Source organism: Coregonus lavaretus (assembly GCF_964263955.1).
Source record: "Coregonus lavaretus genome assembly, chromosome: 28".
Taxonomy (NCBI): Eukaryota; Metazoa; Chordata; class Actinopteri; order Salmoniformes; family Salmonidae; genus Coregonus; species Coregonus lavaretus.
The window spans coordinates 13,677,681-13,696,005 of NC_140015.1; the positions used below are offsets into that span (position 1 = coordinate 13,677,681).

At 44.5% G+C, this 18,325-nt stretch overlaps 1 protein-coding gene across 1 annotated transcript in view; it reads left to right on the plus strand.

The window, feature by feature from the left end:
- Positions 1-309: 309 nt before the first annotated feature.
- The window catches only part of LOC311103884 (pleckstrin homology domain-containing family H member 3-like), a gene marked incomplete at its 3' end in the record, with an annotated part of 30,285 nt that continues 12,269 nt past the window's right edge, over positions 310-18,325 (plus strand). The window contains exons 1-2 of the mRNA XM_084145515.1: positions 310-1,016; positions 12,008-12,063. Coding sequence (XP_084001641.1) covers positions 882-1,016; positions 12,008-12,063 — 191 coding nt within the window. The 5' untranslated portion in view covers positions 310-881. The remainder of the gene's footprint in view (positions 1,017-12,007; positions 12,064-18,325) is intronic.

Below are 18,325 nucleotides of genomic sequence, written 5' to 3' on the forward strand. Positions count from 1 at the left end.
TCTCTTTATAAAGAAGGCATAGAATGTTTCATGGAGTTTGGGTTGTTGTAGGATGTGTTTCAAGCATTTTCTATGAAATATGCAATCCCACTCTACTCCCACTTCCTCTGCTGAAAGTGATTTTCTCAAGAATGATGGGCAAGGACGCTAAAGTGGTAGGTCATCAAAGAGACATGTGACGCAAAAGTCTGTTGGTAGATGGGCGTGCCTTGTCTGGGCGTTAGAGTCCAGCCGGTAATATTTCGCATTGGACATGAGGGGACGGCTCGCCCCGCCCATTCAAGGCTGGCTGATCTCTTGCACGCTTTTGTTCAAACTCAAATCAAGTCAGTCATAATCGCCTGCCTACCCTTTAGTTTAGCTATTACACTGTAAAATGTGAATAGCAGCAGACAACAAGAATTTCGCTCTTCATATTGATTTCTTTAGACGGCTCTTATTTACAATGTTCATGGTTTTGTCAGCCAGTAGTGAATGGTATTTAGGTTTGAAAAGTAGATACATTGGCATTTTAGTTAGCTTGTGATAACGTGCGCGACGACTTCAGATACGAGGTGTCGGGACAAGGCAACAACTATAATTTTGGAAGGACAGATTTGACACAACTTTCAGACTAATTTTCACCAGGTTGAACTCTTGGATAGCCTCTATGTTTCTTCTATAGGCTAGTGTTGGACTGTTCTCTTGGCGTCTGAGTCTGTTTCTCATATTCCCTCTCTGGAAGTCTATGGAGAGAGGCTGTTCAACTTGGATGTTATCCTCAAGCGACTCTGGATTTAGTTACGTACTGTGAGACTTACAAGCGCACCCCCAGAGGCCAGACTTTTAATGTTGACTTTACGACAAGAATAGTCGAAAACACCTAACTTTACCTGATTTGAATGCCTTTGCAAGGATTTTGCTGGTTTCTGTGCTGCAGGCAGGGTTTCAATTTGCTCGGACGGGACTATGGGGAGAAAGAGGAGGAAGAATCTTTTGAGTTGCGCAACAAGGAGGACCTGACTTGCAACGGACATGTAAGTAACCTTATCTGCATGCATTATTAGTATTACCATGTTAATATTATTTGTATGCCCCCTCCTTCCCTATGATGCAGTTATACTGCGTTGTTAAGACCTGTCATACACATCTATGCGTAGCCTATGACCACCTTATAATGTATTATTATCATCTTCCTGACTACTAAATAACAGCCAATATGTCAGTCAGTTGGGAATTTGCTACATAGGGAGAGTTAACATATTATATGCCTTAAAATAACACACCATAAAGGATGACGCTACATGTTTATACAATGTTAATCAAGCATTTAACTTGTATGGAACATGTTTGAGAGTACACAAAGTAGAAATTGTATTTTAATGTCGTTGCCTACTGACACCTGTAAATGGTATAACATAGTTATAACTAAGCATAGGCTACATAGCCAGCATAAATCATGGTGCATCTTGCTTTGAAGGCCAACACATAAGTGGCAGTTATAAGTTGATGAACCAATTTCATTCCTCACCACAGAGAGGTATAGCTGGCTACATGACTCTTCGTCACACTAGTTACCCACCCTCCTGATTTTGCCCTGAGCACAAGCTCATGAATACACTCACTGCTGGCTATGGATTCAGCAGCAGGAAAACGAAGCGGAGTTGGGCCAGGGCAAGGTCTATCCATGCTAAAATAACATTTGATTAGAACCATATTACATGTTAGAATCCTATCCAACATTGATACACATGGTAACATACAGACATAGGCAGGAATGAGCAGCCTATGTGCACAAAGATAGGCCTAGACTAGAGGTTGTACTAGGTCAGCCTTGTCACAGAGCCCACATTTACAGTTTTGAAGTGGTACCACTACCATCATGCTGACCTGACAGATTCCTTTTCCAGGATATAGGGAGTGTGTCAGGTCATTCATGTGATCTGCTCCCTCCATCACAATAAAATACAATCCCACTGTCATGGATACAGTGCACACAGACAGACAGAATGTGTGTTGATCCCTGTATTTGGCCTGTTCTTTGAAGCCTGGGCAACATTGAGCAATCTCACACAGTGTGATGCAACCAATAAAGCCCAGTGTTGAATGGAATCGATCCTGTGGCGTCCGTCCACTCTATGGCAAACAAGACTGTGGCCTTGTCTTCTCTCAGTAATGTTAGTCATCTAATCGGGCACAGAGAGTTCAGCATTGTCCACCCACTTGTGAGGGGTCATTGTTGCCTTGTATTGAGGTAACCTCTTTACGTCAATCTAGGACACAATGTACTGTACCCTCACATGTCCATTAAAAAGGAGCTTTACCTAGAATTCATCGTCAAAGTCAATATTATTGACCGCAGCTCAGCAAGCCGTATAGTTGTAGGCCTAATTCAATATTTCTTAATGTTACGCTTTCAGTCATATTTTCTGTGTTGCTTGCAGTGCTTAGCTTGACTTGGGCAGCATATCTTCTCGCACAACATAAGCTAACCACTCCAAGAACATGGTTTGAAAATGTTCCCATCGATCACACACTGAAACACCCATCCAGCAGAATAGTACACTCTCCCCTCCTGTTCACCTCTGAAGATGCTATGAGTGAAAGTCTATATCCATTCATATCATCCCTTCTGTCTGCCAGCTGTTACACACTTTTGTTTTAGAAACTGGAGAGAGATACGTTTTTATGAAAATGGTCTTGAATTGCGATGGATAGGCAGGTCTCTTCCCAGCAGTCCAGCTGCTCTAACAGACTGGTCTGGTCTGGAGATAAGAGGAACATCTGGTGCTCAGGGGGATCCAGAGAGGTGTCAGTACTGGAGAGTTGTTCGTCTTGGCAAACATCCCATGTCTTGATCATTATACACCATCTGTCTGGCAGTGATAGCTAAAAAAAATCTCCAACCATGGTCCATTTCCTCAATCGATGCAGGGTTATAGTAGTATGTCTCAGTTAAGGCCGCCTGATGGGCTTAAAGTAAGACACTCTCCACCTCTGTGGAGGCTGCTGAGGGGAGGACGGCTCACAATAATGGCTGGAAAGGAGCTAATGGAATGGCATCAAACACATGGAACCCATGTTTGATGTATTTGATACCATTCCACTAATCCCGCTCCAGACATTACCACAAGCCTGTCCTCCCCAATTAAGGTGCCACCAACCTCCTGTGCTCCACCTCCCACCATATAGCATAACCCCCCCATCCAAACCTAGCCATGCATCTTCAGGCCAAAAATTGTCACCACCCCTTAGCCCCTCAATCATGCCTCTCTTTGTGATTTACAGGAGGGTAAATCCATTTGAGTTCACTCACTTTTTGACAGCATCCCTTTTAATTTGAACGAAATCTTCCATACATATTTGCCCATTGGAGAAGTACTCAGAAAGTGACTTTTTGGACCTGAATGCCAAAACATTCAAGAGATAAAGGTGCTCAATGATGACTTATTTAGCATACCCCACCATACCATGAGACATCCATGTCTTCATAACTGGAAAATATCAATGGTTGAGATTGATATAATGTAAAAGCTTATAAACAGGGTTGTCAAACTGTTTTATAATTTCTTTAAAAAAATGTTTAAAAAAATAAAAATTGTCATTTTTTAACCTTAATCATCAATTCTCTAAAAACGTGGGAAATTCTAATTTTTTTCATATTCTTATATGTTGTAGCTAAAACCCTATTTTACATCATCTGAGGTATTTGTGTTGTGCCGGCCATCGGTTGAGACACAACATGCTCTTAAATACAGGGTGGGTGTCATGTTTTGGCTGATAAATGTACTAAAATGGGAATCAAATAGACATTTTGACTTTCATATAATACTACAAAGATGGTTGGAGGTCCACACATCAGAGAATGTTGACTTGAAATGGAATATGTTGTTTTACATTTGAGCCTACTGTCAATCCTCCATAGGAAATCTGTTGAAATCATTGAAGGATAGATAATAGTATAGACATGACCAGTTGACATTCGATGGTGTGTGGACCGGCGGCCATCTTTGTGGTTGTAATTAGAACTTTAAAATGTTATATTATTGAAATGACACCCACCCTGTATTCAACAGCCGATGGCCGGCACAACACTAAAACCTCAGATGATGTAAAGTTGGGTCTAAGCTACAACATATGTGAATATGAAAAAAATCGGAGTTTACGCGTTTTTAGATCATTGACATTAAAGATAAAATAAAATGTCAATTTCTATTCAAACATTTTTGTGTAAGAAATTATTAAATAGTTTGACAACCCTGTTTGTAAGCTTTTTAAATGAATTCATATGGATTTACCCAATAGTGCGCTGCACACTAACTTTCCCAAAAGAGAACAAAGAGAGTACCCTCTAAAGAACATCCCAGTTCAAATCAATAATGATCTAATTTCACATGAATTGTGTCGCAATCCATATTATATTATCTGGACTACAGTGAGCATAGGCTACAGTGGGGAAAAAAAGTATTTAGTCAGCCACCAATTGTGCAAGTTCTCCCACTTAAAAAGATGAGAGAGGCCTGTAATTTTCATCATAGGTACATGTCAACTATGACAGACAAAATGAGAATATTTTTTCCAGAAAATCACATTGTAGGATTTTTAATGAATTTATTTGCAAATTATGGTGGAAAATAAGTATTTGGTCAATAACAAAAGTTTCTCAATACTTTGTTATATACCCTTTGTTGGCAATGACACAGGTCAAACGTTTTCTGTAAGTCTTCACAAGGTTTTCACACACTGTTGCTGGTATTTTGGCCCATTCCTCCATGCAGATCTCCTCTAGAGCAGTGATGTTTTGGGGCTGTCGCTGGGCAACACGGACTTTTAACTCCCTCCAAAGATTTTCTATGGGGTTGAGATCTGGAGACTGGCTAGGCCACTACAGGACCTTGAAATGCTTCTTACGAAGCCACTCCTTTGTTGCCCGGGCGGTGTGTTTGGGATCATTGTCATGCTGAAAGACCCAGCCACGTTTCATCTTTAATGCCCTTGCTGATGGAAGGAGGTTTTCACTCAAAATCTCACGATACATGGCCCCATTCATTCTTTCCTTTACACGGATCAGTCGTACTGGTCCCTTTGCAGAAAAACAGCCCCAAAGCATGATGTTTCCACCCCCATGCTTCACAGTAGGTATGGTGTTCTTTGGATGCAACTCAGCATTCTTTGTCCTCAAAACACGACGAGTTGAGTTTTTACCAAAAAGTTCTATTTTGGTTTCATCTGACATTCTCCCAATCCTCTTCTGGATCATCCAAATGCACTCTAGCAAACTTCAGACGGGCCTGGACATGTACTGGCTTAAGCAGGGGGACACGTCTCGCACTGCATGATTTGAGTCCCTGGCGGCGTAGTGTGTTACTGATGGTAGGCTTTGTTACTTTGGTCCCAGCTCTCTGCAGGTCATTCACTAGGCCCCCCCGTGTGGTTCTGGGATTTTTGCTCACCGTTCTTGTGATCATTTTGACCCCACGGGGTGAGATCTTGCGTGGAGCCCCAGATCAAGGGAGATTATCAGTGGTCTTGTATGTCTTCCATTTCCTAATAATTGCTCCCACAGTTGATTTCTTCAAACCAAGCTGCTTACCTATTGCAGATTCAGTCTTCCCAGCCTGGTGCAGGTCTACAATTTTGTTTCTGGTGTCCTTTGACAGCTCTTTGGTCTTGGCCATAGTGGAGTTTGGAGTGTGACTGTTTGAGGTTGTGGACAGGTGTCTTTTATACTGATAACAAGTTCAAACAGGTGCCATTAATACAGGTAAAGAGTGGTGGACAGAGGAGCCTCTTAAAGAAGAAGTTACAGGTCTGTGAGAGCCAGAAATCTTGCTTGTTTGTAGGTGACCAAATACTTATTTTCCACCATAATTTGCAAATAAATTCATTAAAAATCCTACAATGTGATTTTCTGGATTTTTTCTTCTCAATTTGTTTGTCATAGTTGACGTGTACCTATGATGAAAATTACAGGCCTCTCTCATCTTTTTAAGTGGGAGAACTTGCACAATTGGTGGCTGACTAAATACTTTTTTTCCCCACTGTATGTGAATGAGGGGTGATGGGGGTTTGGCCTATTGTTCATACCACTGCCTTTGGTTTGCTCCAGTGACTTAGGTTATTGTGTGGTCATAGGTTATTGTGTGGTCATAGGTTATCGTGTGTTCATACCCTTTTCTGCAACAGTAGCCCTAACCTCCCACTTGGGATTTTATCAGCTCCTTAACTACAACTGGACACAACTTCCTAGAAAATATTGATTATTGATTTCCTGCCTACTGCTAATCCTGTTTCCTCCCTGCCTGCCCCCTCTCACTGATGTGTGCTGGATATAGAAACGACCAGTCAATACTACCTGCTGAGGCAACCATTAGACCTCAGCTGACACAGACTAAGCATGCACCATTACAGCACACTCTCCAAAGGCCATCCATCCCAAGGAAAATCTAAGGATTTGTGAACTGTAATATTTAGCTTTCCATGGTGTCAATGGTGGTTTTGGGGGTGGGGTCGGAGGGTGGGTGTCGTAGATGAGTCCTGGTCTGGGGAAAGCCCTACAGGGAAGTTCCACTGTTTACACACTGGCCTCAGTTACATCCAGCGTTTGACAAGCTGCACTTTGAGACAGGAGGTCAGACCTCCCAGGCCTCCCTGTGTGTGTGTGTTGGAACGTTTTCTCTGTAAAAGCCTGTTAGCTAAATGGTCCCTGCTGCTGCCAGGGATGACCACAGCTACCCACAGGCCTGGTGGAGGAGTGAGGAGTCTCCCCTATGCTCCAGATACATCCATCCAACATCTTCACCACCACCACCATCTCCTACGTCAGCGTTTTCCTCTGCGGTGCCAAGAAGGGCTGTGAAGTGTAAAAGCCGTAATACTGAAACCATGGAGTGACGTGCTGTACCCGGCCTTTGCTCCAGCTGAGGTTGGAGGCATGAGTCAGTTGTGACGCTTGTGCAGGCTTGGCTGGCAGAGCAGTCCCTGCCTGGGCCAGTTCAGAACCTTTCCCCTGCATGTTTACAATCCGGATTCAAAGAAATTGCTCTCCCAACAGCTGCCCAAACAGTCAGGCAGACTGAGCTGAATGCCTCCAGTGTTGAGATAGCCAGGGCACTAATTTTAGGAAAGGACATCCGTCATTCTCTCTCCCTTCCAGGTTTCCACGTAAATCTCAGCATTCTGCTAGATGCAATGTGAAGTTAGGCCTAGCTATGTTTGCCACCGGGCAACGCGCCCGTCTACGACAGCTGCCAGCGTTACCGGGAAGAAACAGGCCCTGGCTTGCCCAAATGTGGGTCCCGTTAACCGGGCTACGGCGATGCCCCTGCCCTCCCCTCCTCCCTCTTTATTAAAAAAGAGTCTTCAGAGGTGTTACGGTACACTGGTTTATATTTGGTTTCCGTTGCGTCGCGGCCTCACCACCTTCAGGCCACACATCTGGTCCTCAGGCTGGCGTTGGCAGAGCCCGAACATTTCATCCTGGTTACTCAGCCTCCCAGGAGAGCTGCAGGGCCAGGCAGGGGGAGGAGGGAGGAGGGAGGAGGGGGTGGTGGTGGATGAGGGCCAGAGGGGAGCGGAAGTGAGCCACGGAACGAATACATCACGGCATCTCTCCCGCCCTCCTTCCCGGCCCCGCTCCAGTCCCGGATGATTCATCCCCTGCCTGCCCTCTCTTACACTCTCTCCAGCGAGATCAAGTCTGCCAGACTTCTGAATAGCCATTCCCTCCTTTTTTTGGGGGGGGGGGGGGCACGAGGGATCGACAGGGGGGGACGCTTTCAACTTACTCTTGAAAGTTGTAATAGTGGAATGCACAAGGTGCAATTTCGAAATTAGATAATGCATTATCAGTTTTCCTCTTGTCATGTTAGTCATTACATACTATTTATAACTTGTCAGTAATGTCCAGATCAACTAGCTCATGTCAGCTAACATTATTCAGCTAGGTTTTTAGCCCATAGATTTTGTTGTAATGTTTGAGTCACTCAAATATCACATGAATACACATTAGACATGGCAAAATGTATAGAATTGCAAGAAAATGAGCTTTAAAACTGCAACATTTTCCTGAGTGAAAAAGTTTGGGAGCCTCTGGCCTAGATAAACAGACAGGGGTAATAATGTTCAGTGACAGTGTTCTTTTCTTAGAGAGTACCTACTCAAAATAAGACTGTGGAGGATTTATTTATTGGATTTATAAGCAGACTTGCCATATGGCAATTGGCAAACAGTGACTTCAGTCAGTTCAGTCACCAGTTCTCTCTCTGTCAGACATGGCAGGCTCAGGCTGTGCCATGGTGTGAGCAGAATGTCTAGAGAACAGGACTTGGCCAGACAGTTGAGGGTCGACAAGAGGGCCAAGCAGAGCCAGGAGCAGGGGAGGGCCACAGCCCGCTCGAGCCTCATTCACAAATTGCTTTACGACACCATTCAGTTATTCCTGTCGGGCTCGTCTGACGTTTACAGTACCTCTCCCTGGGTTAAACTTTAACTCAATCATATTACCCACACCTTTTTCTTATCCTTTCATTTGACCTCCGGCCCTCCGCCCGGCGTCTACCCTCATACAGAGCGCGTACTGTAAAGTACCCACATACAGCGCGCATACTGTAAAGTACCCTCATACAGCGCGCGTACTGTAAAGTACCCTCATTCAGAGTGCGTACTGTAAAGTACCCTCATACAGAGCGCGTACTGTAAAGTAGTAGTTGGGTTTTTCTTTACCCATTTTTGTCTTTCTTTCTGAAGCACTTTGCAGCGTGTGTTTGCAGATGCAGAGTCCTAAACTTAGCAGACCCAGCAGTAAAATGTGGTGTTTGAACAGTGAGAGGCCCAGAGCTGACCTGGATAGTGTTTCAGGTAGGCCAGAACCCCGGGCCGGACTAGGCCGCCGCAGGGCCTCCCTCAAGGCTGTGACTCCTCAGAGACAAAAACACAGGCCACAGAAACACACATTGCACCACGGACACGGGCCAACTGGATCACAGGCTAGCTCTGATGAGGTTTTCCAAGGTCAGGCTAGGAATCCTAAGGGCCCATATGCAGTAAGAAAAATGGCTGCTTCACAGGGCATCCCAGAATGAATAGTCCACTGTTCCACCGTGAAAATTGATTTAACTTGACTGCTAGCAGGGGCTCTGTGTATTCAGTTGACACAGCCCACCTCAGCTCCCATAAGACCAACTTGGTGAGAGGAGTGTTACTTTACAGATGGATTGGATTTTGTAGTCATTCAATGTGGGCTATAAGTTGTGATCGATGTCCAGCTGTTTCTTTCCTAAACAACAAGCTAGTAGCCACTGCAACAATGTACTGTAAAACAGGCATGTCTCTCAGTGCAAGGCAGAGAGAGGGGTGAGGATAGACATTTACATTTACATTTACGTCATTTAGCAGACACTCTTATCCAGAGCGACTTACAAATTGGTGCATTCACCTTATAGCCAGTGGGATAAACACTTTACAATATGTTTTCTTTTTTTTTCTTTTTTTTTCTTTCTTTGGGGTGGGGTAAGGGGGGGTAGAAGGATTACTTTATCCTATCCCAGGTATTCCTTAAAGAGGTGGGGTTTCAAGTGTCTCCGGAAGGTGGTGAGTGACTCCGCTCTCCTGGCGTCATGAGGGAGCTTGTTCCACCATTGGGGGTGCCAGAGCAGTGAACAGTTTTGACTGGGCTGAGCGGGAACTGTGTTTCCGCAGAGGTAGGGGGACCAGCAGGCCAGAGGTGGAAGAACGCAATGCCCTCGTTTGGGTGTAGGGACTGATCAGAGCCTGAAGGTACGGAGGTGCCGTTCCCCTCACAGCTCCGTAGGCAAGCACCATGGTCTTGTAGCAGATGCGAGCTTCAGACGGCTGTTTAAGAGGAAAAGTACTGTACAGTGAAATGATGTTGGCCCCTCATTGTGATTTTCCAGGAAATGAAAAAAAGGTCTCTGCTTAATCATCAGTGCAGTTAAAGTAGAAACAGGAGTCTGTCTACACCCTCATTTATGGGCCTAGTCTGTTTGTCTCCCTGGTCTGGCCTCTCGGTCTCTCGGTCTCTCGGTCTCTCTCTCTCTCTCTCTCTCTCTCGGTCTCTCTCTCTCTCTCTCTCTCTCTCTCTCTCTCTCTCTCTCTCTCTCTCTCTCTCTCTCTCTCTCTCTCTCTCTCTCTCTCTCTCTCTCTCTCTCCCTGTCTCTCTCCCTGTCTCTCTCCCTGTCTCTCTCTGACAGAGGAGTGCCATTAGCATGTGAGGGTAGGCTATACTGTGTTACAGCCTTGGCTGGTCAAGTGACCTAAAGGTTCATGTGCTCTGGCTAGAAGTGTTTGCTAAGCAGAAAAGTGATTTATTTCTGTTGGTTTACTTTGACACTGTACCAACATTAGTCTTATGGAACTTGAATATATCATTTTCTCATTTGTGTGTTTATACAACAATAATTCAGAGGTTAAACAAAGAAATACACATACAGCTGTGTGAGATAGGAGTGCGACCGACCACAAATAATATTTTATGTTAGTCGCCTTTTTCACAGAAACGGCTGGATGTGTATAAAAGGGTGTAGGGTGTGTGTTGAGCTAAAGCACAAAATCATTCTCTGTTTCTGGCTCCTGTTAAATGAGCCTCTTTTGCATGCCATATTTCTACCCACCATCTCACCCTTGCACGTGAAAGCCAACCATTACAAGAACAGAGCAGCTATGTGCCTGGTGTGGCTGCCAGGAAAGGCAGACTGCATGCTATACTGTAACACACAGGGCTGGCTGGGGGGCAAACCTTCAGGGGGGCAATCACCACATCTAGACCTAGACTACCTGGGAACTTACCTGGGAACTACTTTTTTTGTGGGGAGCATGATTTGCCTACCATGCTAACTGTCATAGCACATTAACTAGCCTACCTCAAATCTCTACAGGGTTATCTACCTTGAACTGATGGGTCAGTTGCTCTCTCAGATCACCCCTCACTAAACATGTATGTTGTAATCAGAATGCAGACTCTTCCCAGCTAGCACATAACGTTATGAGAACCATATGTTTCTTAGATCTTGGTGAGAGGGTGGTTGTCCTACGGTTATTTTGCATACAACCTTCCCAAAGCCTTATTTGAATGGTGCAGGATAGTTGCTTGGCTTTGGAACATTCTAAGCACATTTAAGGAACTTTACAAAATCTACAAAAATCTTGGTATTTAATTTCCTAAAAGTTAAAACACGGTTACATTTAATTTCAATTTTGGTAATGTTCTAGGAACGTTCTCAAACTGGTTTAACAATTGGCAATATTATAGTTCAGAGAACATTAAGAAACAACGTTCTTCTGTGAAAATGTCAGTACTTCAGCATAACGCTACCTAAAGGTTTCCTCATGGTTCTATTTAAAGTCATGTTCTCACATTGTTCCGAGAACGTTAAGAAACAACGTTCTTCTGTGGGAATTTCAGTACTTCAGCATTAACGTTTCCTACAGGTTTCCTCATGGTTCTATTTAAAGTCATGTTCTCACATTGTTCAGAGAATGTTAAGAAACAACGTTAATAAAGGGGAATATATATATAAAAAACATGGGGGATTGGAAGTGATGCAGACAATTACATTGATGGAACTTACAATCTATCTGCAATATTAAGCTGATCTACCCCCCAAAAAAAGAAACAACTTTCTTCTGTGGGACAGTTAACCCAAACTAAGCTATCAGGGTTATTAAAAGTCTTATTAAAACATGTTCTCAGAACATTATTTTTATTACCTTCAAACAACCTATCATTTCCGTTCTCAGAACATTAATAAAACCTCTCAGGAAAACGTTCAGAAACCATAGTAAAATGTTCTCAAAACCTCACTGCAACCTAAATATGAATGTTCCCAGAACAGGCAAAATTTTCACTTCCGTTCTCAGAACATAAAAAAAAAATCTGTTTTACCGGTCAGGAAACGTATGGCTTCGTTCCCAGAACCAATGTGAAACCAAAAACGTACGTGTCCACAACTTTCAAGAAACCAAATGTGCTAGCTGGGTTAAGTGTTTTTTTTGTTGCTTATTTTCACAGGGTCCACTTGAGGTGACTCTCTCTCAGCCGACTCGCACAGCCAATGGGACAAACGGGTAAGTTGTTTGTGTGTGTGTGTGTGTGTTTGTGTGTTTGTGTATGCCTGAGTGAGCACACGGGTAAGTTGTTTGTGTGTGTGTTTGTGTGTTTGTGTATGCCTGAGTGAGCACACGGGTAAGTTGTTTGTGTGTGTGTTTGTGTGTTTGTGTATGCCTGAGTGAGCACACGTTGTGCTGCTTTTAGGATGTCAGTGTTCCAGTTTTTCAGAACGTTTACATCAAAAGTTCCTCTATAGCTCTTGATGTTCATGTATGATTCTGTGTAGAATGATCCGTCACCAAGCACAGGCATCATAAGTACCCAATCTCTTTATCTTTTACTTCCCCCTACGGTTCATGGGGTTTATCATATAGTATGCCTGACCACACACGCACACACACACACACACATGCAGAAGTAGGATCTTAATTTGAGGCAATTTGCTACAGCAGAAAAATTATCCTGCAGCAACAAGAAATGTGAATTATAATGTGGATTATAATGAATGGTTATTTTTGTAGGGGTTGATACATTTTTAGTAAGGGAAAACCTCAAATACACTACAAGTTCTCCTGCAACAGGGTGATCAAATTAAGATGATATATCTGTAGTACACGCCGCTACCAGATTCGCAGGCCATGTGTCAGCATGAGACAGGGTGACTCTCACACCCGGGTGCAAGATAAGACAAGCACACACACACACGGACCACTTGACCTCCACCAGCAGCAGAGGTCGTGGCGGTCTAAAGACGTGATGTCAGTGTGGGATGGTGGTGGTGGAGGGGAGATGAGGGATGTCAGTCCTCAGGCTTGCACCACACTATCAGTCAGGCATCACATCCATATATACCCCCTCCCTCACTCCCAGACAATCTCAATCTCAGGCCTCTCAGAGCACAGACAGTTTGGAGTGAGTGAAAAGCCCTAGAATTATATAACGTAGCTAATGAACGGTATACATGCCGGATAATGTCACAACTCGCTACAAGAGGACAACTCAAACAGGAAAGGGAGAGGGAGGAGGGCTGAGGGAGCGGTGAGCCTCGAGTCAGACGGGACATGCAACCTCCCGAGGGAGCGAGGGAGGGAGGGAAGACAGGGTGAGCGAGGTTACTCAATCTCACTTCAGGAACACACCCTGGAGGGGCGAGGCTGGCGCAAGCGTGTGTGTGTGTGTGTGTGTGTGTGTGTTGCCACCTCCGCAGAGCAGAGAAGAGCGGGAGGCCTCAGAGCTGTCACACAGGTGATTTACTTTTGGCTCTGTAGGGAGTGTGTTAAATAACTGACTGACTATAATCATCACACTAAGAATTATGTGCTGGGGTACACAACCATTACCTGGCCACACCTATCTAATGGCCCATTTCAAAGCAGGGAGGAGATTTATTCGCACAGATTAGACCAGTTTAATTTGTTTTTTTAGGGGCCCATTGAGAGTGAATTTAGAAAATTCAAGGCATGAAATTCAGTCACAAGTGAATGTAGGCTAAGCAGAATAGATCTGTATTGAAAAGCGCTGTAATATTGAAGGGATGTGGAGGGTTTGTACTATTCTGCAAGTGAGCGTCATAGATTTATGGTCGTCCGGAATATGAAAAGTATAGGCTCCAACAGGACATCCCACACCTCCGTCTGTGTGCAGTAACCTTTATAGCACCTCAATTTGAACATTAGTCATGTCATGTAGTCGTTATTACTCATTACGAGCCCTGCAGGCTTCACTGTGAGCATGTTCTGTTCTGCGGTTAGAAAGCTTCTCCAGAGCAGCTCAGTGGGCGTAGTTACATGTGTATTCACGTCCACAGTGTCTAGTGTGAAGTGAACAAAGCCTGTGGTTCGCTAGGTTGATTGTTGTGATACCGCAGAGAGAGAGGAGACAGGTGTGGGATCAGATGGGAAGGCTGGCATGTGCCCATATGGGCAACATAGGTCTAGACTACCAGTCAAAAGTTTGGACACACCTACTCATTCAAGGGTTTTTCTTTATTTTTACTATTTTCTACATTGTAGAATAATAGTGAAGACATCAAAACTATGAAATAACACATATGGAATCATGTAGTAACCAACAAAGTAATCAGCAGCAGTCAGGCCCATGATGTCTAACAGAGGCCTGTCATACAACCCTAACCCATACAGTCTGTCTGGTGCCTTTATGAAATGCCTCCATGGCCTAAATGTGCCCATCAGCCTACTGCCTGCCCCTCAAACAGGACAGGAGCCTCTCGCTCACATGTATCCATATCTGTCTCACATCATCTCTATTTTCTCCCCACTACTTCCCTCTCCCGCCTCAACTGAGCCCCTCGTTGGCAGCCCAGAGACAGAGGAGTGGGATGCTAGGAGACACACAGGAGGCAGAACACAGTGGCACCACTGAGGGCAGCTCTCGCTAGCTTTTTTACCCCCCTCTCTCTCTCTCTCTCTCTCTCTCTCTCTTCTCTCTCTCTCTCTCTCTCTCTCTCTCTCTCTCTCTCTCTCTCTCGGTTTCTTTCTCTCTGTCCCTTCTATGAAACACACTCTCTCTGTCAAGACCATGACTTGCTGTGGGATGCCAGACAATGATGGCTGGAAGAGACTGAAAGAGACAGTGTTTACGACTGTCTTTGGAAGTGTGTGTGTGTGTGTGTGTATCTGTGTGTTCCAAGAAGTCCTTGGATGTGGTCTGTGTGGTAATTGCCTGTGTGTGTCAGTACTCAGACAGAACTAGGAGCTCTTATGTCAGCTCTCCATACTAATCTAACCATGACAGGTTTATTAAGTTGACCGGCAGCGCAGCTTCAAGTGCCAAGATATCAAGGCTTTGTTAATGCAGCTTACACTCTATTCATGCTCCTGAAATGCATTGTTTTCCTCCCTTCACATGCACATTGTCAATGTCACATACAAGCATGCATGCCCACACACACACACACACACACACACACACACACACACACACACACACACACACACACACACACACACACACACACAACACACACACACACACACTTCCTGTCCTCTCCCTCCGGTTTTCCCCCTGATTTTCTCTCCCCTCTGCCTAGTCCAGAATTCCTTGGCAGTGGTCTTGAGTAAACAGTGTATTTTTAGAGCTGGGAGGTCATATAGGCCCACTCTTAATCACCACATTCCCATTTTCCCACCAGCCCCCTCCGTCTCAGCTCAGACAGAGGCCCAGCCAGGCACACTGGAGACGGAGAGGGGAGGAGGATAGGATGGGGACTTGAGAGAAAGATGGGCCTCTTCCCTCCCTCCACAGATATCACAAAGAGACTATCTGTGATTGCTCATTACCTACTTACAGTATGTGTTGTATTTGAAGGTTTCCCCAGAGACCAGTGTTTGTCTAAAAAGCCTCTGTTATTTGACAGTTGCTCATGTGTTTGTTCAGATGTCTAAAAAAGTCTGGGTAACTTGCATCGCTTTCACTACTGTACATGAGCCATGGTTTAAAGCTGGACATTGACCTCCTGGTTGAGCTCATCATAGCCATGTGTGTTGTGCGATGCGGCTGTTTTACACCCCCAGTTAGTCTTACCCCAGAGCAAGGACACTGGGTTTTTACAACTTTAATTAACATCCCGTTGCTTTAATTTGATCTGGACCAAAATCAATTACTCATCAGCTCGGCTACTCAGGCCTCCACGAGTCTGACTGAATGGTAGACTCAACAGACTCAGAACGCCCAACCCTCTGCTCATATATTTAGTCCAGAGAGGACATCTGAAAAAAATAAGATCCCCTTGTTATGTCGAGATCACATCTTATTTATCTCATGATCACGACATAACAAAAGTTGTTTTGTCGAGATCACAATATAATCAAAAGTACCAAGCATCATCCATTAATTTGTTCAGATGCACGATAACCACCTCATTTACATTTAAGTCATTTAGCAGACGCTCTTATCCAGAGCGACTTACAAATAGGAGCCCTGTGACTGCGTTGATCGCAATGCGCTTGTGGGGCATTTAAGCCCTGAACGATGCCTGACAGACAGCACTGTCTCCCAGGCTGCGTGCCGCCCCCAAGACCACAGCCAATCACATGCAAGGAACAACACAGCTAATTTGGCTTGTCTTGTGAGCTAGCTAGTTAGCTCTTAGCTCAAGGTAAGGGACATTTTAGCTCGTTAACATGCTCCAAACACAAATGAAAGCACAATAGCATGAACTGTACCATACCTTAGTGTAGCAATCAATAAAAACGTATGCGCTGATCCATACTCTTACTCTATCATCAATACTTCCCCTCCTATTTATAGAGTTTATCTCGTGATCTCGGCAAAATAACTTTTGTTATGTTGTAATCATGAGATAAATAAATTGTAATCTCAACGTAACGAGATCTTTTTTTTATTATTCATATGGCCTCTCTGGACTTCCGTATATATTAGTGTGTCTTCCATCAATATGAAGCATATCAGAGATGTATATTGTCCACTCAGATCAGAAATGAGGATGCCTTGTTAGCTGGATCTGATCAGTTGCTTTATTTCCTTCCTGTTGAGTGATTGTGAAAGAGAGCGGCAGCGTGAGATTTAAACTAGGCCACACAGAGAGAGAGAGCGAGAGAGAGCCCAGTGGTGGTGATAATCACTGATCAAATAGAATATTGAGCAGTCAATCAGACTTATATTTGTTCGCCCACTCTTACTCAGCCACATGAGACAACACACACACACACACACACACACACACACACACACACACACACACACACACACACACACACACACACACACACACACACACATGAAGTATTGACACACAGGCACACAAATACACAGAGATAAGAAATGTGTGCTGTTAAATTGTGTATCAGAAGTACAGTGTATGGGGGAATGTGCATATTTGCATTCACCCAAAAGATAATTATTAATTTCCCTCAGTCCCCCTCTCTCTCTCCCTCTGGCACTCCCTCTCTCCTACTCTTTCTACTTCCGCCTCTCTCTTCCCTCTCTCTCTTTCTTTGTTAGTTAGCTTCCCGTTTATGTGGGGCAAACAGATGGTTTTGCTTAGCGTGCTGGTGTTAGGCCTACAGTGGAGAGACCGGAGGGGAGAGGGGGAGAAAAAGAAAGAGAGAGAGAGAGATTTAGAGGAAGAGAGAGAGATATGCCATCTGAGCTGCAGGACTTTTCCGTGTGTTCCCTTACACTTCCGTAAACAAAGCACCACAAGGGTATTTTTCCTTCTCTCACCAAATTCCTGACATCTCAAACACAGAAACCTCCTCAGGACAATGTTGGAGTGGTGCCTTACACGTCAGACCATAGATTGCTTACTCACAACAACAAATCAATTGAAATGTTTGAATATTCAACAAAAACCTGAAACATGAGCAGGTTAATATGGGAGTGTCTTGTCTCCTAGTCTCTTCTCCCACCTTCAGCCCTCCCCCTGACTGTGTCTTGGTCTCTCCACGGGGGTGTATTATAGTGATGGGGGGGTTCTGTTGGTCTGCTCTCCCTCCATGCCGTCTAATCCCTGTGTCAAATTGTTTCCTGGCCTCCACAGGAAGTCAGCACTCAAGGCCCCTCCGTCACGGCCTCAGCCGGGGCTTCTGGGAACGCGGGGGTGGGGGGAGAAGGAGGAGGGGGGCTACTGGACAGCTGTGGAAACCCCAGAGCCTCATCTGTCAGAGTGCCAACATGTTTCCCCAGCTGCACTACAGCTACACCCCCAACCCCCTCTACCCTCCACCCACACACCACCAGGGCTCTCTCCCATGAAATGAAACCAGCCTGGGCCACTAACCCCCCACCCCTGAGCCCCGACTCCCCCCTCCATCCGGCCATGGAAGCTTGTTTTGGATAGTTGGTTCACACCACTCATTCACAAGCCCCTCTTTACTCAATTAGCAGAGTTTAAGCACTACTTTGGGACAGTGTGGGCAACTGGGCGCAGATCTGCCTGTTAAAACCTCTAAATGTCTAAGCATTTGTGGAGGGGGGGGGGGGGGGTTCTACTGAGCTAACATATGGAATTGTTTTAAGATGGTGATACCATGGATCATTTAGCTATTTTTTAAAAGAATTTTAGGACCCCTGTAGATACTGTATAAAACATATAACATAGAATTTGGCCTTTACTACTATAGCCCATAGAAACGCATTGAATAACGCATTAATAAATGGCAAAACAGACAAAAAACGAATCATAAGGAATAAGGTAATTGAGTAATTGAAGTCTGTCCTATATCCAGGAGATATAAGAAAGCTCAGGAAATATTTTTGTTTTTTGGACATACATTTAACCTCTTTTTTGGGGAGGCA